The sequence below is a fragment of the Ambystoma mexicanum genome, chromosome 1q (genome assembly GCF_040938575.1).
Source record: "Ambystoma mexicanum isolate Mex_15411 chromosome 1q, UKY_AmexF1_1, whole genome shotgun sequence".
NCBI classification, from domain to species: Eukaryota; Metazoa; Chordata; class Amphibia; order Caudata; family Ambystomatidae; genus Ambystoma; species Ambystoma mexicanum.
The window spans coordinates 74,805,962-74,833,282 of NC_090922.1; the positions used below are offsets into that span (position 1 = coordinate 74,805,962).

A 27,321-nucleotide genomic window follows, 5' to 3' on the forward strand; every position below is an offset into this window, starting at 1 on the left:
GCAAACAAAAAGGCAGCAATGGAAAAGAAAAGGCATTTAGGGTGCAAAGAGGAACATGATGTGAAAAAATACAACCATTTCCTGGTTTTGTCCATTGCCTACTTTCCCACATTCGCTTTTGTGAGCCAATCTCTGCAGCCACGCTTCATTTTGATCACCAACTGTTCGCCATATTTGGGAAGTGCCATGTTTTCAGGGTTAGGCTTTATTAAAGAGTGTGTGACAAACACTGCAGTTGGTTTGCAAAATGGTGCTTGCTCAGACTGCCAAAAGGCTGTGACCTATGGGCTTGCCCGTTCTAAAGTGGAGGGAACTGCTTTTATTCGCAGTGCGAAAATTCAAAGTTGATGCAATGAAAAAGAAACCAGTCCATTCGTTCAAAGCAATATTAAACACCATGGAAGTTATGCAGGCTTTATTGATACACTGGAAGAGAACGGTCATGGGCCGCCGCTGCGCTAACGAAGCTCTGCACGGCAACCTCTGGCAGCCAAAGAGCCTTCAACGTTGAAGATGTCCTCCAGTTTTGCAGAGCAAGCAAATTTCCTGTAGAAAGGAATAATCAGATAAGAAACTTCCAGAGTGCCACCAACTGGGCAGCGGAATATTTTTATTAAAGTATCCCCAATCGAAAATAACAAAATGGCAGAAACAAGAAAAGATTCTGGACAATCTATTTGTTCGAGGCTAAAAAATAAAAGTCCCGGGCTGAAGAGTTGAGAATGGCGCTAAGTTCGTAAAAATGGAATGTTGCAACTCTTGCCACGCCAAACCATAGGCGGTATGAAGCTATGGTCTAGTTTTCAGCTAAATGAGTAGCGACGACAAAGGACTTCTTGGACCTGATAGCTGATGATATATCCTGTTGAGTTAAGAAATGCCTGAGACACTAACGACATGAGTTGGTCTTCACTTGCCGCCTTGGGCCTCGGACTCCTCCTCGTCGTCTTCATACATTTCGCCTTCTTCTTCGGCAGTGGCGTCCTGGTACTGCTGGTACTCGGACACGAGATCGTTCATGTTGCTCTCTGCCTCGGTGAACTCCATCTCGTCCATGCCCTCCCCTGTGTACCAGTGCAAGAAGGCTTTGCGTCGGAACATGGCAGTGAATTGCTCCGAGATGCGCTTGAACAGTTCCTGGATGGCTGTGCTGTTGCCAATGAAGGTGGAAGACATTTTGAGGCCCCTGGGGGGGATGTCACAAACGGCCACCTTCACGTTGTTGGGGATCCATTCCACAAAGTAGCTGCTGTTTTTACTCTGGATGGCCAGCATCTGTTCATCAACTTCCTTCATGGACATGCGTCCCCGGAAGACAGTGGCTACGGTGAGGTAGCGGCCATGACGAGGATCGCAAGCGGCCATCATGTTCTTGGCATCAAACATCTGTTGAGTGAGTTCGGGAACAGTCAGGGCTCTGTATTGTTGGCTTCCGCGTGCAGTGAGGGGGGCAAAGCCGGGCATAAAGAAGTGAAGACGGGGGAATGGGACCATGTTGACTGCCAGCTTCCTCAGATCAGCATTGAGTTGACCTGGGAACCTCAAGGAGGTGGTGACTCCGCTCATTGTGGCAGACACAAGGTGGTTGAGGTCCCCGTAGGTAGGGGTGGCCAGTTTGAGGGTTCGGAAACAGATGTCATACAAGGCTTCATTGTCAATGCAGTAGGTCTCATCTGTGTTTTCAACAAGTTGGTGAATCGAGAGTGTGGCGTTGTAGGGCTCCACCACGGTGTCGGACACCTTTGGCGAGGGCACGACGCTAAACGTGTTCATGATACGGTCGGGGTACTCTTCTCGGACTTTACTGATCAGGAGGGTGCCCATTCCGGAGCCAGTGCCCCCGCCAAGGGAATGGGTCAGCTGAAATCCTTGAAGGCAGTCGCAGTTCTCACACTCCTTTCTCACCACATCCAGGACGGAGTCCACCAGCTCTGCGCCCTCGGTGTAGTGGCCTTTTGCCCAGTTGTTACCAGCACCGCTCTGTCCTGTAAAGCGAACAACAAGTAACAGACAGTGTTAGGTTTTAAATCACTTAAAGGGGCCTCAGCAGAGCAATTGGGGACAAAAGTGGACGGGCAGTGTTATTTGGATGAAGTGTGCTGGTCTAAGGGGAGGGCACAGTACGCAGATCTCCAGGCCTTTTAGGGAATGATGAGGCTGCCAGAATGATTCTCATGGAGCAAAGATGTGTTGGCTACAAACCTACTCACCTACTCTACATAGTTATGTGTAAGACACTGATTCCTTTTCTAGGAGCTGACCGCAGTGTGCATCGCTGTGGAGATAGGCACTTATTGAATACACTGAAGCTGCACACACGAGAGCAGGGGCGTTGCTAGGTCTGGAAAAGATCCGGGGCTACGCTAATGCTGGGACTGTCGGGACTCGGGGCTAGCTAGACTTTTGCTTATAGCCCGTGAGCTTCTATCCGGGGCTACAACCAAAAGACCCGGGGCTATATCCCCCACCCTTGCATTCCCCTAGCAATGCATCTGCACAAGGTTTCCTGTACATTTGATGAGCCTGACGCACCATGTGGTGCATGTGAGATGGTGCACGTGCAATAGCAGAGGTCTCTTTGTACTTCTGGTAGGTCACACCTTATGATCAAATGTCCTTTTTGTTTTTGGAACCTCACACGTGGAAAAGGGTGTTATGGGGCTTTGTTCATGCAGGAGGGGCACAGCAGCGCAGCGGAATTCATCATAGAATGGGTGCAAGTGGTTTCTGGATGTGTGTGTAAGGGGGGAGTGTACAAGCTTCATCAATTTCATAAATACATAATTCAGGAAATTGACCATCTGTGTATGTGCATCTCCAGGAGAGCAAAATCCAGACATTTTCTAATTTGGACCACACCTCCCATGGTCCCTCACCGTCCATCATGCTAGCTAGGGCTGATGAGAGTTGTAGTCCAAGACATCTGGAGACCACATGCAAGTGTCTCTGCAAGTCATAAGCAGGAGCGCCAAGAAACCCTTCAGCCGCCAGACACTTCTGTTTTTCAGCAGGAAGCGGGTGTAGAATGTTCACCTCGTCCCATTGGCTGGTAGCCTTTCTCTGTTGCTGTGTAATGGCAATAATAGTTGTTCCCACTCGGGTTCTAGATAAAGTTTGTAGCAGTACTGCTATTATTGGCAAAGTCAATGGTTCTAATTTTATCAACCTTGGGAAGGTATGAGGCTGGGTTTGCTCGGCTGGCCTCCTTCAAACCTTTGCCAGGGCAAAACAAAGATCATGGCAGCGGGCTGGGGTGTTGCTAGGTCTGCAAAGGATCTGGGGCTATGCTAATGTCGGGGCTGTTGGGACTCGGGGCTAGCGAGTCCATTGGTTGTAGCCTCTGAGCCTCTATCTGGGGCTACAACCAAAAGAGCCGAGGCTATAGCCCCCCCAACACCCCTCTAACGACAGCTCGGGTAGCAGGTGTTCAAACCACTGAATTAATAACTGGAAAGGCCTTTGAGGCCAGAATACGATTTTAAACATGTGTGCAAGCTTTAAAAAGGTGTCCTTGTAACCGCCTAACCCCATCCCAGCCACAGATCAGATAATAAAGAAGGCCAGAAGACAATTATGGAAAGCTGGGTTGCTCTACATAAAACATTTCAGTGAGAAGAATTATAAAGAAACACAAAGCAATGAATACAGGTTTGCTTGGCCTAAATCAGCGCCTAAGTGTGGACTAGGAGAAGGACATTTTGATGTGAAGGGAAGCGGGTTATGCAGGAAGCGGCTGGGACATGCATGTCAAGGCTGCAGAGCTGAGAGGAGTCATGCAAGGTTATCCAGGAGGGCTGGAGCATTGCGCACGGTGATGCCTTGGCGCGAGGGACCAAGCAATGGAGCGGGGGTTGGACAGCTCGAGCTGCCCCACTGCTTAAGGCTTCGAGTGAATGGAATCAGCCCCTTCTTCCCCTCCGGGGGGCGGGGGGGATCTTGCGGGATCATCCATTTAAACCCTCTGAGTTTCCGATGCCCGCCCCAGGCGGGCCAATCTTTTTGATGCCGGTTGGTGGTCAATTTCTTTGTGAAATGCATGGTAACGGTGGGAGGTGTTTACCGCCCCTTTTGCCAATCTGCCTCATGTTCCGGCCATTGTGCCTAGACATACCATGTCCTGCTCTGCATGACTGCCTTACCGCCAGGCTGGATTGTCATGCTGGGGGTAATGCTTAGGATTCCTATGCAATCTGCCTGAAATGACCACCTTGTAAAAGGTGCCTTTGGGGGCATGGGCGATCTGTGGTGTAATCCCACGTCGTCAGTATTCCAGGCACTATGGTGGTGCATGTTATGGTGTGTGTCCATGCCGTTCTCTGTAATTCCTCTGCATTGCAAAGGTTCATGAGGTCCATTATCACTGTTTATCGCCTCCTATTCTTCATGTTGAAGTTAGGTTCCTTGTTTATTTTTTTTTCATGAAAATGGTATTGTGCATGGGTACCCCCAGGGGTGTTGCTAGGTCTGGAAAAGACCTGAGGATATAGTCCCCCTAACCTCCAACCCTCTCCTAGAGACTCTTCTGGGTGCCCCAGAAGCATGTTACTTATTTGTATACAGCACTCATTAAGCACATGCAGGCAGTGGAGACCGGTGTGGGATGTAATGTATTTGGGGAAGACTAGGTGTTAAGGTTGGCGTTCTTCTGGATGTGGGGCCATTCAGGTGCAGAAACTCTGTGCAAGGAATTAGAAAGCTCTGCCCTCCAGGCAACCTCGTGTACAGCATGTGATGTAAGCCTTTCATTGTGGTTGGCCTCAGAGGTCCTCAGTGTATTCATTATTTCATACAGTAATAGAGGCGATCACGGAGAAACTTCGGACCACTGCTGCCGAGTGCCCAGTGGACCATACAACGGATCTTAACATGTGTCCTCTTCTGGTATAATGATAATAATAATTTGGCATTTATATAGCGCTACGAACCCTCGGGTATCTGAGCGCTGCTTATTATTACCCACGGTGTGTGGTGCTCATTTATCGACCACAGAAGGATGAAAGACTGAGTTTGGCCCCCGCCATGCACGGATGTCAAAGCGAGCGCTCTACTCGCTGTGCCACTTGACCAGTATGGCAACTAAGGCAGGGTGGCCTGGAAAGGGGAGACATGAGTGTCCCTCTCTGTGCCCTTACTAACCCAGTCACCTAATCCTGACAGGAGGCCTCGACAGGCTCGGCTCACGTTGCAATGGGAGAAGGGTGAAACCCACTTCTAATGTCTGGGAAATAGAGCGATCGGGCAAATCTCTTCTTAGAATCTTTCCATGGCAGTGGCATGCCAGGGAGACTGTTTTTATGAGAGGGGGAAAGATTATTAACCAGAAAGAAAGCCTAGAGGTTTCAACACCCGCGCAGGCAAAGTGCGGGTTCTCAGTGCACTGGCCAGAAGTGTGGAGACCGGGCTTGCTCTTCAGCCTCCATTGGGGGAACTTCTCTTTCCTTGTTCTTGTGGATATCAATTTGAGGAAGTTGGAAAAGCACACATGTGCTTGGCTGCTTCGGTGGAGTCACCGCCTCATTTGATAACAGAGCAGGCATGGATGTAGAAGGGGGCGTGTGTCAATAACATGTGTCTTGAACGTGGTGCATGTGATGGAAGGAGTGCATATGAAATCATGCATAAGTAGGAGTGTGTGTATGGGGGGGCTCTATCTGTGCATGATTTGATTGTGAAGACTAATGGGGTACACTGTCGGGGAGTGTGAGTGGCCGATGATAGCGCATGCGGGGGCATGAGTGGAGGCTGGCGCTGCATGTCAGAGCATGCGGCATATACATTATGGTGAGGAACTAGAAGTCGAGCACTATTATGCCGTGCCTGGTCACATGGTTGAGCTTCTGGTAGAGCACCAAGCTCCTCCAAGCAGATGAGGGTTGGGGTGCCCAGGGTGCTGCTGTTTCATCTCATGTATTTGTGTTGGGATTATGGAGTTTCTGAAATCCTTTGGGACCCAGATCAGAAGTCCATGTTCTGTGAGACATTACTCAGTCCCTTGCCTCCTTTCATCTCATGCTGTCTAGATCCAGCTACTCCAGGGGAAATTTCTCATTTCCCTGCACGCACAGCAGGGAAAGGCACCCTGTTGCCTAAGTGCCCTGCAGAGAAAAAACCCCAAACAGTGTCAGGCTGGGATGACAGAGGGCCTGGCACCAGAGACAAAATTGCCCACGTTCACAAACTGCGATTCAGGGCTTATCCTGCCAGTCTGAGTGGTATTGTGGTGGGTGAGGAAGGTTAGCTCTGGGGCTCCACGTTTGTCTTGGAAGCAAGAAAACACAGGTTCAAATCCTGATCCGGGGCTTAGAAACCACTTGCTGGCATAAAGCACGTCATTTATCAGTTACAACAAAAAATTAACCCTATGAAAGCTATTATTGTCTGCATGGGCAAATCAAGTAAGAGTGAGAATGCTAACACATGGTACTGCGAGGGAAATCACATTAAAATACAACCAGCATTCAAATATTTAGGTTATTGTTTTTCTGGTACAGGTTCAATTTCCTTAATGAAAGCTCAGTTGAATGCAAAAATCGAAGTTGCTTTGAGACAAATGCGTCTTATCGAAAAGAAATTTGGCAAGTTTACAATGAAACCTCTGAAGGAATACGATACCATGAAATTGATTCCGAGGCTTTTATATGGTATGGAATTGTTTGCCTCAGATTTTATGGAGTACCTAAAGTTGCTTGAGGTTAGATAGACTATGGAGAGGTATTTTATTTTTCTTACCAAAATGTATCCCTATGGAAGTCGTCAGATATGAATTTGGGCTACAATCTCTGCACTCACTTGTGCTTGGGAAAAGACTCCTCTTATGGAGGAAATGTATTATGCCTCGGGGCAAGGATTTATATGTCTCTGCTGCTAATACCACATCTTGTTTGTTTATGAAGAATGTGCACATTGAAGGTGAAAACTGGCTCAAGAGTATGAGTATTGCACGATGCACTTTATTGAACAAACCCAACCAGATCAAAGCAATTAATAGAGGTAATGATTGGCCTGACACCCTAAGTGTGGTATCTAATTCAGACACATTCTGCATGGAAATGAATCCATGCGCTGTCGATTGAATGTGATGTAGACAAATCAAATCAGGAATATAAGAATGAAAATGGGGGAAGGCTGGCAATGGTGTGGATTTTGTAAAAAAAGAGGGGGTGGGGGAAACACTTCAACATTTGTTGCTTATTTGTCCTGCTCTTATGGGTCAACGCATAATGTATTTTGCTCAATTTGTGAATTCTATTTCCTGTGTCAATCGAGAATGGCTCTGGCACAGAATGAGGCACAAAAACTCAGTAGCCTTAATATTACGAGTCACAGGCTTTCTGAGAAATATCTGTGATCTCTCCTAGTATGACGGTTAGTACTGTTTTTTTTATTGTTTAACATGCGATATCGGTATTTTTCTTTCTCCTCTTTTATGAATGTAATTGATGAATGTATATTGCAATGAGTATGTGTACGTTTTTAGGACAGATTAATTATTTATGCAAGTATGTTGTGTATCTTGATATGTCTTTTGTATTATATTGCAAAGGTTTATTACAATATTGGTATTTTTCACCTTTCTCTTATGAATGTAATTGTCGATTGTATATTCTAATGTGAAAGTGTACGTTTTTAGATGGATTGTTATGTTATGTTATTTCATTTATAAGGCGCCAAAGCCCGAAGGATTGATTATTTATGCGAGCATGTTGTGTTTTTTTCTTGATATGTCTTTTGTATTATATTGTAAAGGTTTATTACAAACCAAAACAATTAAATAAATAAATAAAGCGCGTTATAAAAGGACAATTATAATTATGTCCCGGGGAAATCTGTGGATACCATCTGCAATGTGCATTAGCCCGGGCTTGCACTTTGGGTACTACCCTATAGTAAATCAAAGCCTGCCTCCGTATATTGATTCAAGAAAACAAGCTACCAGAGGTAATTCGTATAAAGGGTGACTGCTGTGGTGCGCATGGCACACCTGGGAGCGGAGACAGAAGCTCTGTATCACATCTGTGCTACCGGAATTCGTCATTGTTCCAGTCTAATGTGTGTGCACCTTTCCCACTGACCACAAATGCTACCTACCTCGTGAGAGGGTTGTGACCTTGCTGGTCTTACAGCTAGCAGGGAGGAGGCCCTATACTGAATGCTTAAGAATGGCTGTGGGTCAGCTGGGAAAATGGCTCAGCGGATTAGGCGCGCCCTGCTGGGATCTGTGCTTCATCTGCAGGTTGCGGGTCCAGATCTACTCAGCCTTCTCTCCTTCCGAGGTCGATAAACTGAATACCAATTTTGATTGGGTAATAATAATGTATGTAAATATGTTCTATGTAAAGCGCTTTGGATCAAAGAGCTATACAAATATCAAATGATTATTATTACAGGCGTGAGGAGACACATATCTTGTTACAATGTTATTTTGAACTCGGTGGAGTTTTGTTCTTGCTTTTAACACAACAGCTGTAGTTGTACAGACCCCGTTCAGCTCCAGGGGGCTTCTTGGCATTATAAATGAAGATGAGGGGTTCCCAGCGCAATGGCACTCACTGTATCGCCCTGAGGGAGATAAAGGGCTGCCGGGATTTGAACCTGTGACCATGAAGTCAACCACAGAGCCATGCACGGGGTGCTGTAGATCACTGAGCCAGAGGCTCCTGGGGGAGGGGTTTGGGGCGGGGCTTCTGGGGTGCAGGAAATGAGTTGAAGTTCTTCGTGTATAGGATCCATACTGTTCCCCTTGGACTGTAAACAGTAGGAGGTTGTTGTATATCCTGCCTGGTGGATGCATGGAGAACCGGGAGAGTGCTCTACTTTAAGCCATCAGCATCAAGCCATTAAAGCGTGTATGTGTCTATTTATTTGGATATGTGTATAGCGCACGCAACCCTGAGGCATCTGGACGCAGCAGGACGCGTTGCCAGCAGAAGCTCTTTCCCCTCGGAAAGGGGGATGCTTTGGTCCCAGAGGCCCCAGAAAGAACCCCGTAGAAACCAAGCATGCACTACTGCGCGCGCTGCTGATAGGTAGAAACCCGAGCATGCGCTACTGCGCGGTAGAAACCCGAGCATGTGCTACTGCGCGCTGCTGATAGATAGAAACCCGAGCATGCACTACTGCGCGCGCTGCTGATAGGTAGAAACCCGAGCATGTGCTACTGCGCGCTGCTGATAGATAGAAACCCGAGCATGCGCTACTGCGCGCTGCTGATAGGTAGAAACCCGAGCATGTGCTACTGCGCGCTGCTGATAGATAGAAACCCGAGCATGCGCTACTGCGCGGTAGAAACCCGAGCATGTGCTACTGCGCGCTGCTGATAGATAGAAACCCGAGCATGTGCTACTGCGCGCTGCTGATAGGTAGAAACCCGAGCATGTGCTACTGCGCGCTGCTGATAGATAGAAACCCGAGCATGCGCTACTGCGCGGTAGAAACCCGAGCATGTGCTACTGCGCGCTGCTGATAGATAGAAACCCGAGCATGTGCTACTGCGCGCTGCTGATAGATAGAAACCCGAGCATGCGCTACTGCGCGCGCTGCTGATAGGTACCGAAGATGAAGTTGTCTGGTCTGAAAAGATGTCCAAATGCTCCGGAGCGGACGCTGTCCATGGTCCCCGGTTCCAGGTCCACCAGTATCGCTCGAGGGACATATTTGTGAGCTGAGGAGAAAAAAAAACATGTGTTTTTCTTGGTATGTTTTTAATAAACACTCTAGGCAGTGAGAACCAGAATATTCAAGCCTACAAGGACGTTTGCATGTAGGAGGACGAGCAGTGCGCTATGAGCCCCCACTCACTCTCCTCCCAGCTCATCCGTTCTCTTTCACCTTCGCTCACTCCGTTTCCTCTTTCCCTTCAACCATCCACCAACCTCCACCAGCCCCTTGGCAGATCCCAACAGTATATGCTGCTCACGGCGGGGATGGATTGGACAGTACGTGTTTGATTAGAGTGGGGATGGATTGAAGCTGCGAGGGAACGCGGCCACCGGGGGCGCGTATGGGGCCATCTCAGGCCACAGCATCACGCCGACAGTTCAGGAGTGCCTGTTCCCAGCCAGGCAGCTTTGCGTTGCTCCTGTGACAGGGTAGGCCGCCCCTTTCAGCGGGAGAAGGGGGTGGGGGGTGGTGGGGACGGAGGACGTTCGGCAGGCGCAGAGCCTCTCGGAACCGCCTCTTCCAGGAAAGGCCGGAAGTAGTATTGTAGGGCAGGAACCTCTGACCGGAAGTGCGCGCGGGTGGCAGCGTCTTACGTGTATGAACAGCACTGGTACTACTGTGCGCCAGGGCACAGGGGGCGGGGGCTAGAGGGGGGTGGGTTCTGCATTCTGACAGAGGCATGGTGCACCTCTGTGAGGCAGGAACAGGGAGGCTGAACTCCACTGTGGAGCAAGACGTATTGAAAAGCCACTGTGTGGGGTGGGCTGTTGGGCAGCAGCTGTCAACCAGCCCCTCCAATCAGAACACAGCGCACACAACCGTGAATGATGGGTCATTAGTGACTTAATGGTTTTGTGCCTACATTCATTCTAGCTCTGTCATTAAGGACCGTTTCTGGAAGCATAACAGTGCAGCCCCAGCTCTCTCCGCATGTGAGGCAGAAAGGGCCTGATTCACGGAAGTATTTTATAATGGCGCAATCCCATAGGAAAACGTTCTGTGAATCAGGCCCTTTGTGGGCAGCTGGCTCAGCGCATGTAGTGGGCAAGGGGTAAGCTAGTGGCAGGGACGGCCAGTCACTGCCGTGTCTCCAGAGGTGCCGCGGGCAGGACTTACAGGAGGCCTCGTTGTAGTAGACGCTGATCCTCTCCAGCTGCAGGTCCGAGTCTCCCACATAGTTTCCGCTGGGGTCTATTCCGTGCTCGTCGCTGATCACCTCCCAGAACTGCAGAAGAGACACAAGAAGGGTAGAAGGTCACGTGGTGTGTGGCACAGGAAGGACCGCTGAGTGGGTGGGCTGGGCATCTCTGCCACCCAGGGCCAAAGCGGGCATCACATGCACGATCAACACTTACAACGGGGACACTAAGCCAGGTCCTTGCCTGGACCATCGCATTGTGTTATAAAGACAGCATTCGGTTTTATCATGTTATGGTTTAAAACTTTTATTTCAATTAAATTGTGCATGACAAAATGTACATTCTAAAAAGAAATTCATACATGTCAACAAATCAGATACAATTGTCCGATGGTACTTACACCATCCTCAAGTTTACACAAATGTGAGAGTTTTCTGACACCAAAAAGATGTTAGCCCTCGCGTAATGGCTGATCCCTTTCCAGATTGTACATAAAGTCAGAATGATCGAGCTCTCTAAAGCATTCAGCGATCGGATCCAGAAGCTTTCGGACGAGAATGCATGGAATCTCTTACGAAGCGCCCCATACAGTGTATCCTGAACTCCGTCGCCTTAATGATAAACTTGCTACAGCAGTCTCCAACACGGGTCCTCAACAGCGAAATCCACCACAGGCTTTCACAACAGCCGCACAAAACATATTTCCGTACCCCGAATCTAAGTGGGAGTTACGTACGCTGTGAGTGCATATGCTGAAAACCTGGTGCGGATCGAACTCGGAAATGCTACAGTCAAGGTGGGATGATAGCATCACACGTTATGCAGAAGCTCATGCAAACACAACTGGTCACGTGTGCGGTCCACATTGTTGTGACAGGGACCTGACCCTCTCAAGAAGGCATGGGGGCACTCTCCCTCCCATCCCATCCCGGGGTGGGAAGCCTAGCAGGGTTTTCATCAGAGCCAGTCCTAACCCAGAGGCCGGGTGTGGGAGTTCGGCGGGCACCAGTCCCTGTCCCTTCTACTTGTGCCCGTTTGCATGAATTGAGTACCACCTTGTCTTGCCCCCATGCCTCTATTGCAACACACTGGCCAGTTTCTTTTTTGTCCCAGAGGACTTCAGCACCCAGCATGCCTGGTGGTGTAGCAATGTGCGAGCATAAAACTAAAGGCGGTGGAACAAACCGGCAACCTGAGTGCCCTATGTCACCTGGACTCAGACAGTTATATTACCCACAGCCAGGCCAAGGAGCGGTCAATCCATCAAGCCAGCAATTCTGACATGCCGCGTGTGAGGCAAACAGTAACAGGGCTCATATCTCTGGATACCGCAGAGCAGTCCATCTACTCGGGCGAGGCTCCAGAGGCTGGGATGCAAACTAGAACATTGACTGTATTCCTAGTGTGCCGCCATTCCCAATTGCTGGTGGGCCCACCTACGAAGAGGGGGCAGAGCTAAATCCCCTTATATGTGTCTCTGTACCTGTAACCTAGCCCCTAGCGAGACCAGAGCCAGCGATCAGCCCGGGGAACCCGCAAAAGCAAAGAGCAAGTGCAGGGGAAAGGAGCTGGGGAAAAAGGGGCACAGGAAACATGCAGGAGTGCGGCCCAGAGAGGAGAAGGAGGACCAAAAGACAAAGTGGAGGAAGGGCGGTGTACAGGAGCATGAATACGGATTGCTGACGGAGCAGGCAAGGCGAGCCATTGGTGGGTGGGAGAAAGTGAAACTTGGGTGTAAGTGTGCATGCAAGGTGTGTGAGTGAGATTCATTGAGGGAGAGCAGGTGAATGAGAGTGATTGAAAGGTGGGGAGAGTGAAAGCGGTGACTGAGGGAGTAGGTGTGGTGGGACTGTTGAGTATCAGTGTGGAGGTGGGTGATTAGCAGTGGAGAGCAGAGTAGAGTAGGAGCAGCGGGAGAACATCAGATGGCCAGAAGGGAAGAGTGAGTGGGAGGAAGAAAGGCGGAAGACTAGAAAGAGGGAAGAGAAAGGGTAGAAGCAGTGGATGTGTACCAAAGGGGTGAAAGGGAAGGATGAAGCAGGACCAGCGTGTCTGGCAGGCCCCTAATCCTGTACTAAGTTGCATTGTGGGACTGCGGTTAGGACTCATCTAGACTGTTCCCAGAGGGTGGCAGATAGAAAGGGGGTTTGCCCTGAGGCCACTCCAAACAGCCAGGCAGACTTTGAGGCAATAGGGCTTACCGATCTCTAGAGACCATCCTGGGGTTGAGGGACACATAGGCTAGGCTAGGCTAGGCTGGGAACCCCCCTCCTAGACGAGGGAAGGGGACAGCCCTTAGCAAGGCCCTTTTTGGAGTCTTTAATACTAACCCTTGCGCCGTCTTCGACAGTTGCTATGTTCTTTTGGCCGTCTCTGACAGTGTGCTTTACACACTTCCTTAATATAACATACAGGGTTTCAACCATAGCATGCATTGTTTAACAGGACCAAGGGCAAAGGTATTTTTGTTGGCACACACACACAATAACAGGTTCTAGAACGGCATCTGGAATGTTGCACCATCTCTAAATGCCAAGCCAGCGGCGTTGGACTTGCTCCAAAGGTCTACAAATACAGAAGGGAGACCCACCGTGGGTTTCAAAGCAAGTGCCACGGATAATGGTCCCATGAAGCTCTGGGCAGCTGCAATCAGACCAAGGGATCGGTCAGAGCCCAACTTCTTTCTAGTCAGGTGCTTATGTGGGCCGGCCTTACCAAAAAGGGACTAGCTGAACAATCAAGCAGGGCAGTCTGCTTGTTTGTTTATTTATTTGTATGGCGCTCCAAACCCAAGGGTATCTGGGAGCAAGACAGTTACAAGTATACTTTAAGCTTGGAGAATCACAGTCCATGGCAAATCACAGAAGGTATGGTTCTGGAGAATGGAGCTTGTGATACCGCTGATACAGGATACTCCTGTGCAAACGGGTTAACTTTTGTGTTAAAGAGTAGTAGGCTGTGCAACCCAGCACTCCCTGGCCCTGAGGAAGGACTGCTTAATGCTGCTAGCCCTTGTGCTGAAACTGATAAGCTACATTCTCAGCTGGCTCTGCAGATGTATAGGTGTATGCGGTTAGACCCGCACTACAGAGCACAGTTATAACCTGCTAGCCCTGGTGCTGAAGAATGACAGTCACAGGCTGCTAGCCCTGGTGCTGAAGAATGACAGTCACAGGATGCTAGCCCTGGTGCTGAAGAATGACAGTCACAGGCTGCTAGCCCTGGTGCTGAAGAATGACAGCCACACGCTGCTAGCCCAGGCGCTGAAGAATGACAGTCACAGGCTGCTAGCCCTGGTGCTGAAGAATGACAGTCACAGCCTGCTAGCCCTGTGCTGAAGAATGACAGTCACAGCCTGCTAGCCCTGGTGCTGAAGAATGACAGTCACAGGCTGCTAGCCCTGGTGCTGAAGAATGAGTCACAGCCTGCTAGCCCTGGAGCTGAAGAATGACAGTCACAGGCTGCTAGCCCAGGTGCTGAAGAATGACAGTCACAGGCTGCTAGCCTTGGTGCTGAAGAATGTGTCACAGGCTGCTAGCCCAGGTGCTGAAGAATGACAGCCACAGGCTGCTAGCCCTGGTGCTGAAGAATGAGTCACAGCCTGCTAGCCCTGCTAGCCCTGGTGCTGAAGAATGACACTCACAGGCTGCTAGCCCTGGTGCTGAAGGATGACAGTCACAGGCTGCTAGCCCTGGTGCTGAAGAATGAGTCACAGCCTGCTAGCCCTGGAGCTGAAGAATGATAGTCACAGGCTGCTAGCCCTGGTGCCGAAGAATGACAGTCACAGGCTGCTAGCCCTGGTGCTGAAGAATGACAGTCACAGGCTGCTAGCCCTGGTGCTGAAGAATGAGTCACAGCCTGCTAGCCCTGGAGCTGAAGAATGGCAGTCACAGGCTGCTAGCCCTGGTGCTGAAGAATGACAGCCACAGGCTGCTAGCCCAGGTGCTGAAGAATGACAGTCACAGGCTGCTAGCCCTGGTGCTGAAGAATGACAGTCACAGCCTGCTAGCCCTGTGCTGAAGAATGACAGTCACAGCCTGCTAGCCCTGGTGCTGAAGAATGACAGTCACAGGCTGCTAGCCCTGGTGCTGAAGAATGAGTCACAGCCTGCTAACCCTGGAGCTGAAGAATGACAGTCACAGGCTGCTAGCCCAGGTGCTGAAGAATGACAGTCACAGGCTGCTAGCCCTGGTGCTGAAGAATGAGTCACAGCCTGCTAGCCCTGGAGCTGAAGAATGTGTCACAGGCTGCTAGCCCAGGTGCTGAAGAATGACAGCCACAGGCTGCTAGCCCTGGTGCTGAAGAATGAGTCACAGCCTGCTAGCCCTGGTGCTGAAGAATGACACTCACAGGCTGCTAGCCCTGGTGCTGAAGAATGAGTCACAGCCTGCTAGCCCTGCTAGCCCTGGTGCTGAAGAATGACACTCACAGGCTGCTAGCCCTGGTGCTGAAGAATGACAGTCACAGGCTGCTAGCCCTGTATATGCTGCTAGCCCAGGGCTGAGGAAGTATAGTTATATGATGCTAGCCATGGTACTCTAGAAAGAGAATGACATGCTACTAGCCCTGGTGTGGAATACGCATATGTATGTTCTGCTGTTGCAGGAGAAGCTAAACTGCACCGTGGTAGTCCAAGTGCTGCAGAAGGAGCGTTACGTGCTGCAGGCCCAAGTGCTAAAGATGCAGTTATCTGCGAGGCTCTTGGGTTTCTCGTATTTATTTCTTCAGCATTTCCGTCTATATCTATATTTATTTTTTAGTCATTTTCTATGTATTTTCCGCATTTATATTTGCAGTGTAAAAAATAAGTTGCAACACGTGCTTTCCCCATGTATTCAGATGAAACATGTAGCGCTTTGATGCCTGTAATGGGAAGCTCCTGGAGCTGTGTTCCTCCACTTCACATTAGAAACACGCAGCTGCTCCTTCTGCTGACAGGATACCCAAGTCTGCAACCCTTCAAACAACTGCAAAGGGAAATCCATCACGTCTTGCCTCTGATTTGTGTTACTTTGCACGGCCGACCTGCAAGGCAAATTGACAACGCAACGCATTAATCACGACATGTGTATTTCTGCATTTTTCCTTTTCTTTCAAATACATACTGAAAGGAAACAACGTGATTTATGTCCGTATTTATATGCAAAAAACAGTAAAAACGGACAGCTAGGGGCAATGGTTATATGCTGCGAGTTCTGTTAGTCAAGTAGGTATTTATATGCTGCCCGCATTTGCACTGAAGAAGGATGCTTATATTCTGCTAGCCCTGGTGCTGAAGAAACATGTTTTTATGCTGCTAGCTCAGGTGCCGGAGAAGCCTACATATATGCTGCTAGCCCTTGCCCTATAGAAGGATACTTATATTCTGCTAGTCTTGGTGCTGAAGAAGAATACATGCTGCTATCCTTGTGGTGAAGAAACATGTTTACATGCTGCTAGCCCTGGGGCTGAAGCATCGTTAAATGGTGCACTGGTGCCGAAGAAGCCTAGGCATAGGCTGCCCACCCTTGCACTGAAGACGGATGCTTGTATTCTGCTAGCCCTGGTGCTGAAGAAACATGTTTTTATGCTGCTAGCTCAGGTGCTGAAGAAGCCAATATATATGCTGCTAGCCCTTGCACGGAAGAAGGATGCTTGTATTCTGCTAGCCCTGGTGCTGAAGAAACATGTTTTTATGCTGCTAGCTCAGGTGCTGAAGAAGCCAATATATATGCTGCTAGCCCTTGCACGGAAGAAGGATGCTTATATGCTGCTAGCCCGGGTGCCGGAATAGCCTAGATACATGCCAAGGGAATACTAGCGTTGCTCAATGAGTGGTATTTACATGCTAAATTGCTGCCACCGGTGCTGAAGAGCGGGAAGTATTTGCTGCTGGCCATGGTGCTGAAGATTGATAGTTATAGGCTAAGGAGCTGCCCATGTTGCTGAAGTATTGTAGTTACATGCTAGGTTGCTAGCCCTGGTGCTGCTGCTGTTGCAAATGAGATCGGTTAGTGCACTCATGCATCCTTTGCTGCGATCTGTGTGCTACCTGAAGGTCGTAGGTATGAACACGGGTAGTTTTACTCAGACTATGATCCTTTCGAGGTTGATAAAATTAATACCATTGAGTTGGGTAATTGTTATCAGACCCAGAAGTGATCTACATTTTAGCGTGTTCTATATAAATGTGGTAATTTTTTATTATTGCTACTTGTATGTTCTAGGGCTACCTGTGTTGGCCAATGAAGAGAGTTTAAGTGAAAGCGCTAGCCAAGGTGCTGAAGAAACATAGTTCAAAGAAGCTGGCCACTGTGCTGCAGAGGGATGGCATTTGCTAGGAACGTGAAGCAAGATAGCTTTACAAAGAAATTGCTTCTCCTCAGGTCCCGAGGCGAGGAAACAAAATGTGCCGCCTTCCCACCCCCCCCTCCCACCCTCTGAACTGGGTGGCAGGAGGCCACATTTTGTCTCCTCACTCAGTTGTTCTGCTGAATACAGTGCCGCTGCCAAACCAGCAAAGGCGCTGTATTTAATTAAGCGATTAACTCCCCGCTCCCATGCTGGAGTGAGAAGTTAATCACTTCAATGGGGTGCTGATGCTACAACAGCATGGGGCAACCTTTCAAAGGCGGCCCCATGCTGGTTTAGTATCAGCGCTCTATTGTAACAAAAACCACCCTGCTCTCATGCTGGAACGCCCCATACCAGAACGAGAGCGGGGCTCATGTTTTTACAATACGGCGCTTTCTGTGCCTTCACCCACCACGCCAGCTGGAAGGAGCCCTTGAAAGACTCCTAGGAGCTGGTGTGTCAGACAGGCTAATGTGGCGCCCGAGGCGGCAAATGCCCAAAGCCGGCTCTGCTTCTTCTACCACACAACAAGGCAGCACATTCCACTGCGGTTTGATCAAGTCAGATAACCCTAACGGGGTGCCATGTATGGAAAACTCGTATTCACAGGTGGAAAAGTGTGTTAATAGGCGAGTCCGCAGAGCGCAGGAGAGGCAACGGAAACGCGTTCACAGTTGTTACAAGCTGTCGGCAGCGCGCTAGAGCTTAAGTAACATATTAGCGGCCACGCCATGTGAAACATAACGTCTTTGACACCCAGATGTGTCCGTGATGGAGGCTATCCTGCATGCCTATTGTTGCCACATAAAAGATGTCATAAATGATTCCGACATGCGTTTCGTGCTGAAAGAAACCACAAGGCCTAGCAGTAGGTGCACGAAGAACACACAAGGGGTCCTTCTATAAGCTGGTAAGATAGCTCACCATGTTAAGTCCTCGCTGCTGAGATGTGCGTGTGATCTGCAGGTCGCATGGTTGAATCCTGGCAAGGCCAATTTATCTTGACATCCTTCGGAGGTTGTTAAACACACCATTTCCGTTGGGTACATTTAACTGCATATACACATCATCTATATTAATAGCAAATGATTGCTATTGAATAGACAGAGAAAACAGGAACACATCCGCTAAATATCTGTTTTAATAGGCAGCGTCAATAGTTTCTGACTTCCGGCCAATGTACATTTCTGTAGGTGGTGACTGCTGAATGTCTGTTTGACTGTATGTATTCAACAACATGGCAATGTGCCACACTTAGAACACTAGCCGGCGCCGTATCTATATAGGAATGTGAAAGCTAGCATGTGCCACACCTAGACGTAACCTTGAACATTAGCCGGCGTCGCACCTAGATAGGTTTAAAATGTCAGCATGTGCCACACTTAGAATTGTGATTGCTAGAATTTGCCCAATTAACCAATCCACTAACGATTTCACCCCTCTGCATATACCTCTCAAACCAAACACAACCACAAACCTATAACACAACAATCCGCACAAACTTCACTACATTGCAACAACAAAACAAACCACATAGACTCGCACAACAGCACACGACGACTACTGACCAGAAAACACCCCAAGCCCAGTCAACAGAGTTCCGGGTTGAGGCCGCCAGCAGCACATCACTGCTCTCTTGCACTTTTCCAGCTTCCTCCCACTAACTCCCCCCCTGCCCCCTCCATTTTCAGAGCTGCCAGAGCACCAGGGGACCACACCGGTGGTGAAAGTGCACGTTAGAAATATCCTTTAACATTAACCTTAACATGTCTGCTTACAGCAAAGTGCATGATATGAGCATGGCACTAGCGGGGAAAGTGTGTGTTAATACCTTCTATCTAGTAATGCATTGGGATTGCATGGGGCACAAGACAAGTCCAGCATATGGCCCATAGGTGTTCGAATGGCTCACGCGGCCCCAGCCCATAATTCGGATCCATTTAAGGTAGTTTGCAGTAATCGTGTTTAATGCCTTGCATGAATTCCAGTAATGTGCTTGATCCACCAGCCAAGTCAAGTGACTCACCAAGCTCCGGCGGTCATTATAAAACATACATGTGTCCCTGCAACCGCGCACGCCGGCAAGTGTGTAAAAAAGAGCCCCCCGATGCGATGAGCGGGTGCAAGATTTGGGTACACTGCCCCCCCCCCAAACCCCCAACTAGCAAGTGGGTCATACTCGGAGGAAACCGTAAGAAAAGAGCAAAGAGATGCGACCCACTTTTGACGACTTGGGATGTTTGAGCCCCGCCGTTCCCAGGTGGTGGTGTGTGTGCTTTTCATTCGCCGCCTGCATTATACGTAGGGCAGGTTGTATTTTGAACTCCCCATATTTTCCCTTTAGTTTCCGTCTCCCACATTATATATACACACACGTGACAAGTCATTCATAATGTCTGTGTGATGGGCAGCACAGTCGCATGATAGCTGTGTAAGGGGGGCCCCGGGGGGAACGCGAAGCGTTTCCCCCCGGGGAGTATTTTGGCGCTGCACTCGGCCAGCGAGTGGCCGCGGGGTGTAGAGCGCCTGTTCCCGGGGTACTTAAGGGCTCAGGGAAGGTTCGGGAGGCAGGCGACGGTTAGGACTTGTCGATTGCACAGGTCCCGTTGCCTGCTCCCGAGCCTTCCCTGTGTCCTTGGGCCTAGCTGTCGGTTAGTGCAGGTGAGGTAGGGGATTGAGGAAGCTTTGAGGAAGGTAGGTAATTTATATAAAAAAAAAAAAAAAAAAAAATTAAGTGTTTGGGTAGCAGGGTAGGAGGGGTGCCGTAGATAAGACACCCCTCTCGGCTTACCGGCATTTTAAGTTTCTGGGTCCTTCAGGTGGGCGGCCTGCGAGCGGGGGAAAGGCTTGTGGGACTCCGTGTCAGCCGAGTTTCATTTCGGTCGACGTTTGGGCTAAAGCGGGAGCGGAGCCTCAGCTGATCTGCAGAGGCGGGTACGCGGGGAATATTGGTGCTCCGCCTGCTCCGCTCCGTTTCGTTTCCGCGTGCGTGGGCGTTTCTTCATCAACGCTCGCGCTTATAAGGGGCTGGGCGGCGGTTTTAAAGGAGCCGCGCCCGAGTGTTTGTGGGGAGTGCGGTGCGCTCCGGACACAGCCAGGTGGCAGTGTTTTGCGTGTGAGCAAGTGCTAACAAGGGCTTACTGTTGGGAGCTTTTGCAGGGCGCCTGCTTCTGTAATAGGGTTGGGGAAGGGGAGGGCAGGGTTATAAGTGGTAGTGGGGCAGGGGGAATAATAAAATAAAAAAAAAAAAAAAAAAAAATTTTTGGTTAATTTATTAATTTTCAATTTATCAGTAAGGAAGCAAGAATTTAAAAAAAAAAAATATATATACAGTTAAGGCAGGTGAGTTTAAATTGGTGGCCTGTTATTAATTGTCTCTACAAGGGAGGCTATTTTCAAGGTCTCACACTAGGTGCGTGGGTGGTTTTGGGGTTAATTTTGGGGGCGCTTTGCTCCTTTTGAGTTTCTGAGGTTACAAGGTGGTAAGGGCTAGTCCACGGGTAGGTCCCGGCTCGGGGGCATAGATTATTTGGGGCGATTTTTGAGGGTTGTATTGGCTGGGCACACACATTTTAGTGTGCACAATGACAGGCCGGGGGGCGAGCAAGAAGGGGCTGGTGGATGCCGGGTCCTTGAAGAAGGCCCTGGAAATCATTAGCAGGGCAACTAAAGCCCAATTGGAAAGTGCGGTAGGTGAAGTTACGGGAGAAGAAGGGAGCGGTGGGGGTCGGCCGCAGCGCAGAGCGGCGGCAGACGGGGCATTGGCGGCGGTGGTAGCTTGCACCGCTACGGCAGGAAAAGGGGAGATTTGGGAATCTAGGGGCAGGAAGATGAGGAGGGAGATAGACAAGAGGGCAGAAGGGGGTTTAATGAGTTCAGGGGGTCAGCCAGAAAGGGAGGAAGGGTATGATAGCCCCAGGGTAGAGGGGAGTTCCCGGGAGGGTACAGACCGAGGGAACAACAGTGGGGCAGGGGTGGAGGACAGGTTGGTGTGGCAGGGCAGAGAGGAAGAGGGGGAAAATACCTGCAGAAGAGTGCGGGTGGGAGAAGGAGGGAGAGGTCCCCGTCACTTGAGGAGGGTAGGGTGGGGCGCGGAACGGCCCCCCCGGGTAGGAGGAGTGGGGGCGGAGGGCGCTGCGCAGCCCCCGCTGTGCAGATGGAGGTTGAGGGTTTTGGTACGGCCCCTCCTCAGTCGACGCAAGGAGAGCCTAGAGGGCACAGCACGGCCCCTAGCAACGAGGATGTCAGGGTGGAGGTCAGAACGCCTCGCCCAAGAGAAGAGGACCAGGCAGAGGTTCCCACAGCCCCGCCGAGAAGACGTCAGAGGAGTGGCGGGGCGGGCGCCCCGGGCTCGGAGGAAGATCTGCAAGTCATCTCGGGCAGGAGCCCGCACCCTCGATGGTATTTAAGGGGTGATGAAGTTGGTTGGGATGAATATGGGGGGCAATGGGAATTTGAGGATTACGGGGCGGAAAGGGGAAGGGCGGAGGAGAGAAGAAGTTCAAGGTGGGACGGGGAAAGGGAAGTACAAGGGGGTCGGGGCGAAACGGGGCGAGGAAATTATTGGCTGGGCGATTGTGCTGACATGTTTTGTCCCCGCAGCAGGAGCCCTCTGAGAATGGAGAGGAGGAGCAGCGGTGTGGAGGCCAGGCCGCAGATGGCAGGCGTGGAAAGAGGTGAGAGGGAAAGGGAATGGTCATCTGCATGGCAGAGAGGGGTCACAAATAGGGGGTTGGGGGATGACCGGGGTGGTCTACAAGGTGTGATGAAGGAAGTAGGGGTACAGGCTTTTGGAGCTGAAGGGGTTGGAAAGAACATTTGCTCAGTGGAGGTCCAAACGGACAAGGTGGTGGAGCCAGTGGGGCTCGAGGTGCAGGCGGGAAAAGATAAAGAGGTGGAGGTAAAGGGAAAGGAGAAGAAATTGCCATACATGGGGATAACAAAGCCATTGGGGGCACATTTGATGGCAGCAACCAGGGAGAAGATACAGGGAGGTGAGTTTGTGGATGTCTTCAAGTTGCTGCATAGGGAGGTGAGAGCGAAAGAGGGGTCTAAGGAGGAAGAGAGAGAGTTGGCTTCACGCCCGAGGGTCCCGGTGACCATTGAGAACTGGACGTCGGCCTTTATCATTTATGCCAGCGTGTATTGCGAAAAATTCCCGGAGCGTTGCGTGGCTCTGTTGAAATACATGGATGTAATAAGGAAGGCCTTCACGAGCTTTGGGGGCTTTGCTTGGGTAAGGTATGACGAGGAATTTAGAGCAAGAATGGCGGAGGACAGTCAGGCGGTCTGGGGGGAGATAGATATGGATCTTTGGCTGCAATGGATGGCCCCAACGAGGCCAGCCCCGACATTACACACGGCGAGCGGGCTGCCAGTGCCTTTCCGGCCCTTTCTTGGTCGCCCCGCCCAGGAAGGGGCGGGGGGAGGAGGCAGGGGCCAATCCTCAGCAGCATGCTGGGGGTACAATAAGGAGAGCTGCGCAAGAACCATGTGTAGGTTCAAGCATGAGTGCAGCAAGTGTGGGGGGAAACACCCTCTCACGCAGTGTTTTCAACAAGGAGATAGAGGAAGGGGGAGAGGGGCAGGAAGAGGGGTTGGGGGGAAAAGCTTTTACTCCAATTAAAGTGGAGGTGCTGGAGGATTGGTTGCAATTCTACCCGGATAGGGAAGGTGCTAAGATTTTGAGGGAGGGTTTTGGGCAGGGGTTTAGATTAGGTTACCAGGGTCCAAGGGTGCGGAGATGGGCGGAAAATCTGAAATCAGCAAGAGAGAACATGGAAGTGGTAAGGCAAAAATTGAGCAAGGAATTGGCAGCGGGCAGGATGGTGGGGCCGTTTGATGAAGTACCGGGTGACCTAGTAATATCTCCACTGGGGGTGGTGCCCAAGAAAGCACCAGGAGAGTTCAGACTGATTCATCACTTGTCTTGGCCGGAGGGTATGTCAGTTAATGACTTCATTGCCCCGGAAGAGTGTGGGGTGGTGTATGCGAGTGTAGACCAGGCGGTGGAGCTAATACGGAAAGAAGGGCGAGGGGCCTTCATGGCCAAGTGCGATATCAAAGCGGCGTTTAGATTATTGCCAGTGCACCCAGAGGATTTTTGGTTGTTGGGGTTGCAATTTGAGGACCGTATTTACATAGACAAAGCATTGCCTATGGGTTGTGCAATCTCCTGTGCACTGTTTGAACGATTTAGCTCTTTCTTACAGTGGGTTTTCTCATTCAGCTCAGGGTGGGAGAGTGTGTTGCACTATTTGGATGACTTTCTGTTTATTAGCGGGGCAAAAAGGGAAGAGGAGTGCAGAAGAATGCTAAAGTTGTTCCAAGATTTGATGGAGGAGCTGGGGGTACCATTAGCCGAAGACAAGACAGAAGGGCCGGCAGTGGTGTTAACATTCCTGGGAATTGAGTTGGATTCAGTGGCCATGACCTCACGCTTGCCGCACGACAAGGTGAGCAAATTGGTGGTACTGTTGGAAAAGACAGTGGGGGCCAAGAAAATGATGCTGGTGGAGATGCAGAGATTGGTGGGACATCTGAATTTTGCATGTAAGGTGGTGGCCCCGGGGAGGACGTTTTGCAGAAATATGGCAAGGGCCATGGCGGGAGCAAAGTGCCCACATCACAGGATAAGAATATCGGGGGCAGTGCGGGAGGATTGCAGGATTTGGTTGCGTTTTTTGGAGAGTTTCAATGGAACGTCTATGTGGTTGCAGGGAGATCCAGTGACTTGGGAAGTTCAGATTCTCTCGGATGCAGCAGGGGCGGGTGGATTTGGAGTGTTTTGGGGAGGAAAATGGTGTGCCGAAAAATGGCCGGAGAGATGGTTGAAGGAAGGGAGGAGCATAGCGTTCTTGGAGTTTTTTCCATTACTAGTTGCATTGGAGTTGTGGGGGAAGGAGCTACGGAATAAGAAGGTGAATTTCAATGTAGACAACGAGTGCGTGGTCCATGTGGTGAACAGGCAGTCAGCGAGGGATCAGAGGGTGGCAAGGTTGATGAGAGAATTTGTCCTGCGTTGCATGGAATGGAATGTGGTGTTTAAAGCAACACATGTGCCAGGGAAGGATAATGGCATCGCTGATGCATTATCTCGTTTTCAATGGCAGAGATTCCGTGGATTGGCTCCAGAGGCAGATCGGGAGGGGCGGCAGATTCCGAAGGAGCTGTGGAAGATAGGAGGATGAGAGCGCTGGCACTGGTGGAGGGTTCATTGGCCGCGGCATCCAAGAAGTCATACAGGAGGGCCTGGGAGGAGTTTATTAAAGGAGGAGCTAGTAGTTGGAGGGGTAGATGGGATGCGGAAGAGCGGAGGAGGGATGACGTGATTAACTTCATATTGAGGTGCATTGACAGGGGCTGGTCAAGGGCAACGATAACAGGAAAACTAGCAGGGATATCCTTTTATGGAAAATGGTTTTGGGGTTTTCAGCCAAGTGGGGGGGGAGATGGCAAGTAGGATGTTGGAAGGATGGGCAAGGGAGAGTAAGAGGGACAAAGATAGGAGGAGGCCGATATCGGCGGAATTACTGCAGAGTTTGATTGGGGTTTTGGGGGGAGTTTGCTGGTCGGCATGGGAGATGGAATTGTTTGCAGCTTGTTTTACATGGTTATTTTTTGGGGCCTTTAGGGTTTCTGAGTTGGTAGGGGGAAAAGGGGGGCTAGGGGGGCTGCAGTGGGATGATGTGCAGATTACAGAGGAAGGTCTAGACATCAAGATTAAAAAGTCAAAGACGGATCAGAAGGGAAAGGGCTCTTGGGTCCGGCTGGGTCGAGGGAGCGAGGGCCTATGCCCAATTAAGGTGGGCAAGGTATGGAAGGAGCGCTGTGGGTTTAACTCTGGTTTGGTTTTCCAGCATGCGGATAGATCCCCGGTTTCAGCAGCGCAGGTTTTGGGAGTATTGCGTAAGGCGCTGTGCAGGGTAGGAGAAAAGGGGGAGGAGTTTGGGACTCATTCTTTTAGGATGGGCGCGGCATCTGAGGGTAGCAGGCTGGGCTTTTCTGAAGAACGGGTCAAAAGCTTGGGGCGTTGGAGATCGGGAAAATACAAGGGTCACGTTAGGGATTTTGGGAAAAGGGATTACTGAAGACAGTTAGTGGAGGACTGGGGGGCGAGGTGTTTTTTGTTGTAATAAGATGACTTGTCAGTAATTTGTGTAATTTTTGTTTCAGATGCTGCGCAAAGAAAGGGGGAGTTGGCGCAAGTTTGGATTGTTGGACATTCAATTGTGAAGTGGGCTGGCAAAGAGGCGGAGAAAAGGGTGTTTGGTAGACAGCTGGGGTGCAGTTATAAAGAAGTGGTGGTGAGGTGGCATGGTTTGGGGGGCCTGAGATGGGATCAGCTGCTGCCCATATTGGCAGGAATGAGAGAGCGATATGGAGTTCCTCACGTGGTGATGCTGCATGCTGGGGAGAATGACCTGGTTAGGGATACGGGGGTGGCTCTGCTGAGAAAGATGAAGAGGGACTTAGGTTGGGTTAGGGATATGTGGCCTCAAGCGGTGGTGGTGTGGACTAAGTTGTTGCCAAGAAGAGTTTGGAGGGGTGCAAGGAATGAGGGAGCGATAGAGCGGGCTAGGAAGGGGATAAACAGAGAAATGGAGAAATTTTGTGCGTCAATGAAAGTGAGGGTCATGGACCATAAGGAGATAACATACGAGGGGTTTCTTGTTTTTAGAGGGGATGGGGTACACTTGTCCATATACGGGAACAGTTACTACCTGGCGGATTTGAGTTCGTGGCTGGGAGACTGGGTGAAAAGTTTGAGGTAGAAAGAGGGGGGGGGGTTTGGGGCAGAAAGAACTCCTCGGGGGAGGGTTTTTCTGGTGCCGGGGGCATGGCCCCTTTTGATGTGGGGGGGGGGAGCACAATGGGGGAATGACACGGGAAAGGAGGGGGTGGCGCTGCTTGCACAAGCAGGTCACCCCGGTGGATCAGGTATTGAGCCTGGAGGGGCATGGCCCCTGGGGAAAAAGCGGGACGCCTGGAAAAGGGGCAAGGATTCGGTAGGATCCAAGGGATCATTAGGGAGGAAATGGGTTATTTAATTATTTAATTGTTGGGGGAAAATGGGAAATGTTGAAGTTATTTAATTGATTGTTTAAATAAGCCATTTAGTTTGTTAGGCCATGGAGCCAGTTATGCGTTATGATTGTAAGCTTTGGCCTGTCACATTAAAGCGACCTTTTCCACTTTTAAATGAGTCTGGGTTTTTGTGCAGTAAGCCAAAAGGGGGGCCCCGGGGGGAACGCGAAGCGTTTCCCCCCGGGGAGTATTTTGGCGCTGCACTCGGCCAGCGAGTGGCCGCGGGGTGTAGAGCGCCTGTTCCCGGGGTACTTAAGGGCTCAGGGAAGGTTCGGGAGGCAGGCGACGGTTAGGACTTGTCGATTGTCCCGCCCTCCCACCCCTTCATTTTGTTTAGGGAATTTATTTATATGGGGGGGTCGTGTGGTAGTGGATGATGAGGAAGAGGGGGGGGGGGGGTTTAGGGTTTTGGGGTCGGTTAAGAGGGCAGGGTTGGTAGCTTGGTGTGACAGGTCAGGGCATCGGGGAAGTTATGTGTAATATTGTTGCTGATGTGGCAGGTCAGGCTGGCTGCAGGTCCCAGGTAAGAGGAGTTTGGTGTAGAGGGGAGTTTCAAGGGGTCAAAGGTGTCCGGGGTGCCGGGGGCATGGCCCCTTTTGATGTGGGGGGGGGAAGCACAATGGGGGAATGACACGGGAAAGGAGGGGGTGGCGCTGCTTGCACAAGCAGGTCACCCCGGTGGATCAGGTATTGAGCCTGGAGGGGCATGGCCCCTGGGGAAAAAGCGGGACGCCTGGAAAAGGGGCAAGGATTCGGTAGGATCCAAGGGATCATTAGGGAGGAAATGGGTTATTTAATTATTTAATTGTTGGGGGAAAATGGGAAATGTTGAAGTTATTTAATTGATTGTTTAAATAAGCCATTTAGTTTGTTAGGCCATGGAGCCAGTTATGCGTTATGATTGTAAGCTTTGGCCTGTCACATTAAAGCGACCTTTTCCACTTTTAAATGAGTCTGGGTTTTTGTGCAGTAAGCCAAAATGTATTCATTTGATTTTTTTGGTTAAATAAACATTCTGCCTTGCATTCTGATAGTCGGTGATGTGACATACCCCGCTCTGCTGTGCGGGTGATTTGCCGGTATTTCTTCATGGTGGATTTGT

At 50.3% G+C, this 27,321-nt stretch overlaps 1 protein-coding gene across 1 annotated transcript in view; it reads right to left on the reverse strand.

The window, feature by feature from the left end:
* Window positions 1-575: 575 nt before the first annotated feature.
* TUBB3 (tubulin beta 3 class III) overlaps window positions 576-27,321 on the reverse strand; it is a 54,735-nt gene continuing 27,989 nt past the window's right edge. Inside the window, exons 2-4 of the mRNA XM_069635561.1 lie at window positions 10,777-10,885; window positions 9,551-9,661; window positions 576-1,985 (exon numbers count right to left, since the gene is read on the reverse strand). Of these exons, the coding sequence (XP_069491662.1) occupies window positions 910-1,985; window positions 9,551-9,661; window positions 10,777-10,885 (1,296 nt within the window). The 3' untranslated portion in view covers window positions 576-909. The remainder of the gene's footprint in view (window positions 1,986-9,550; window positions 9,662-10,776; window positions 10,886-27,321) is intronic.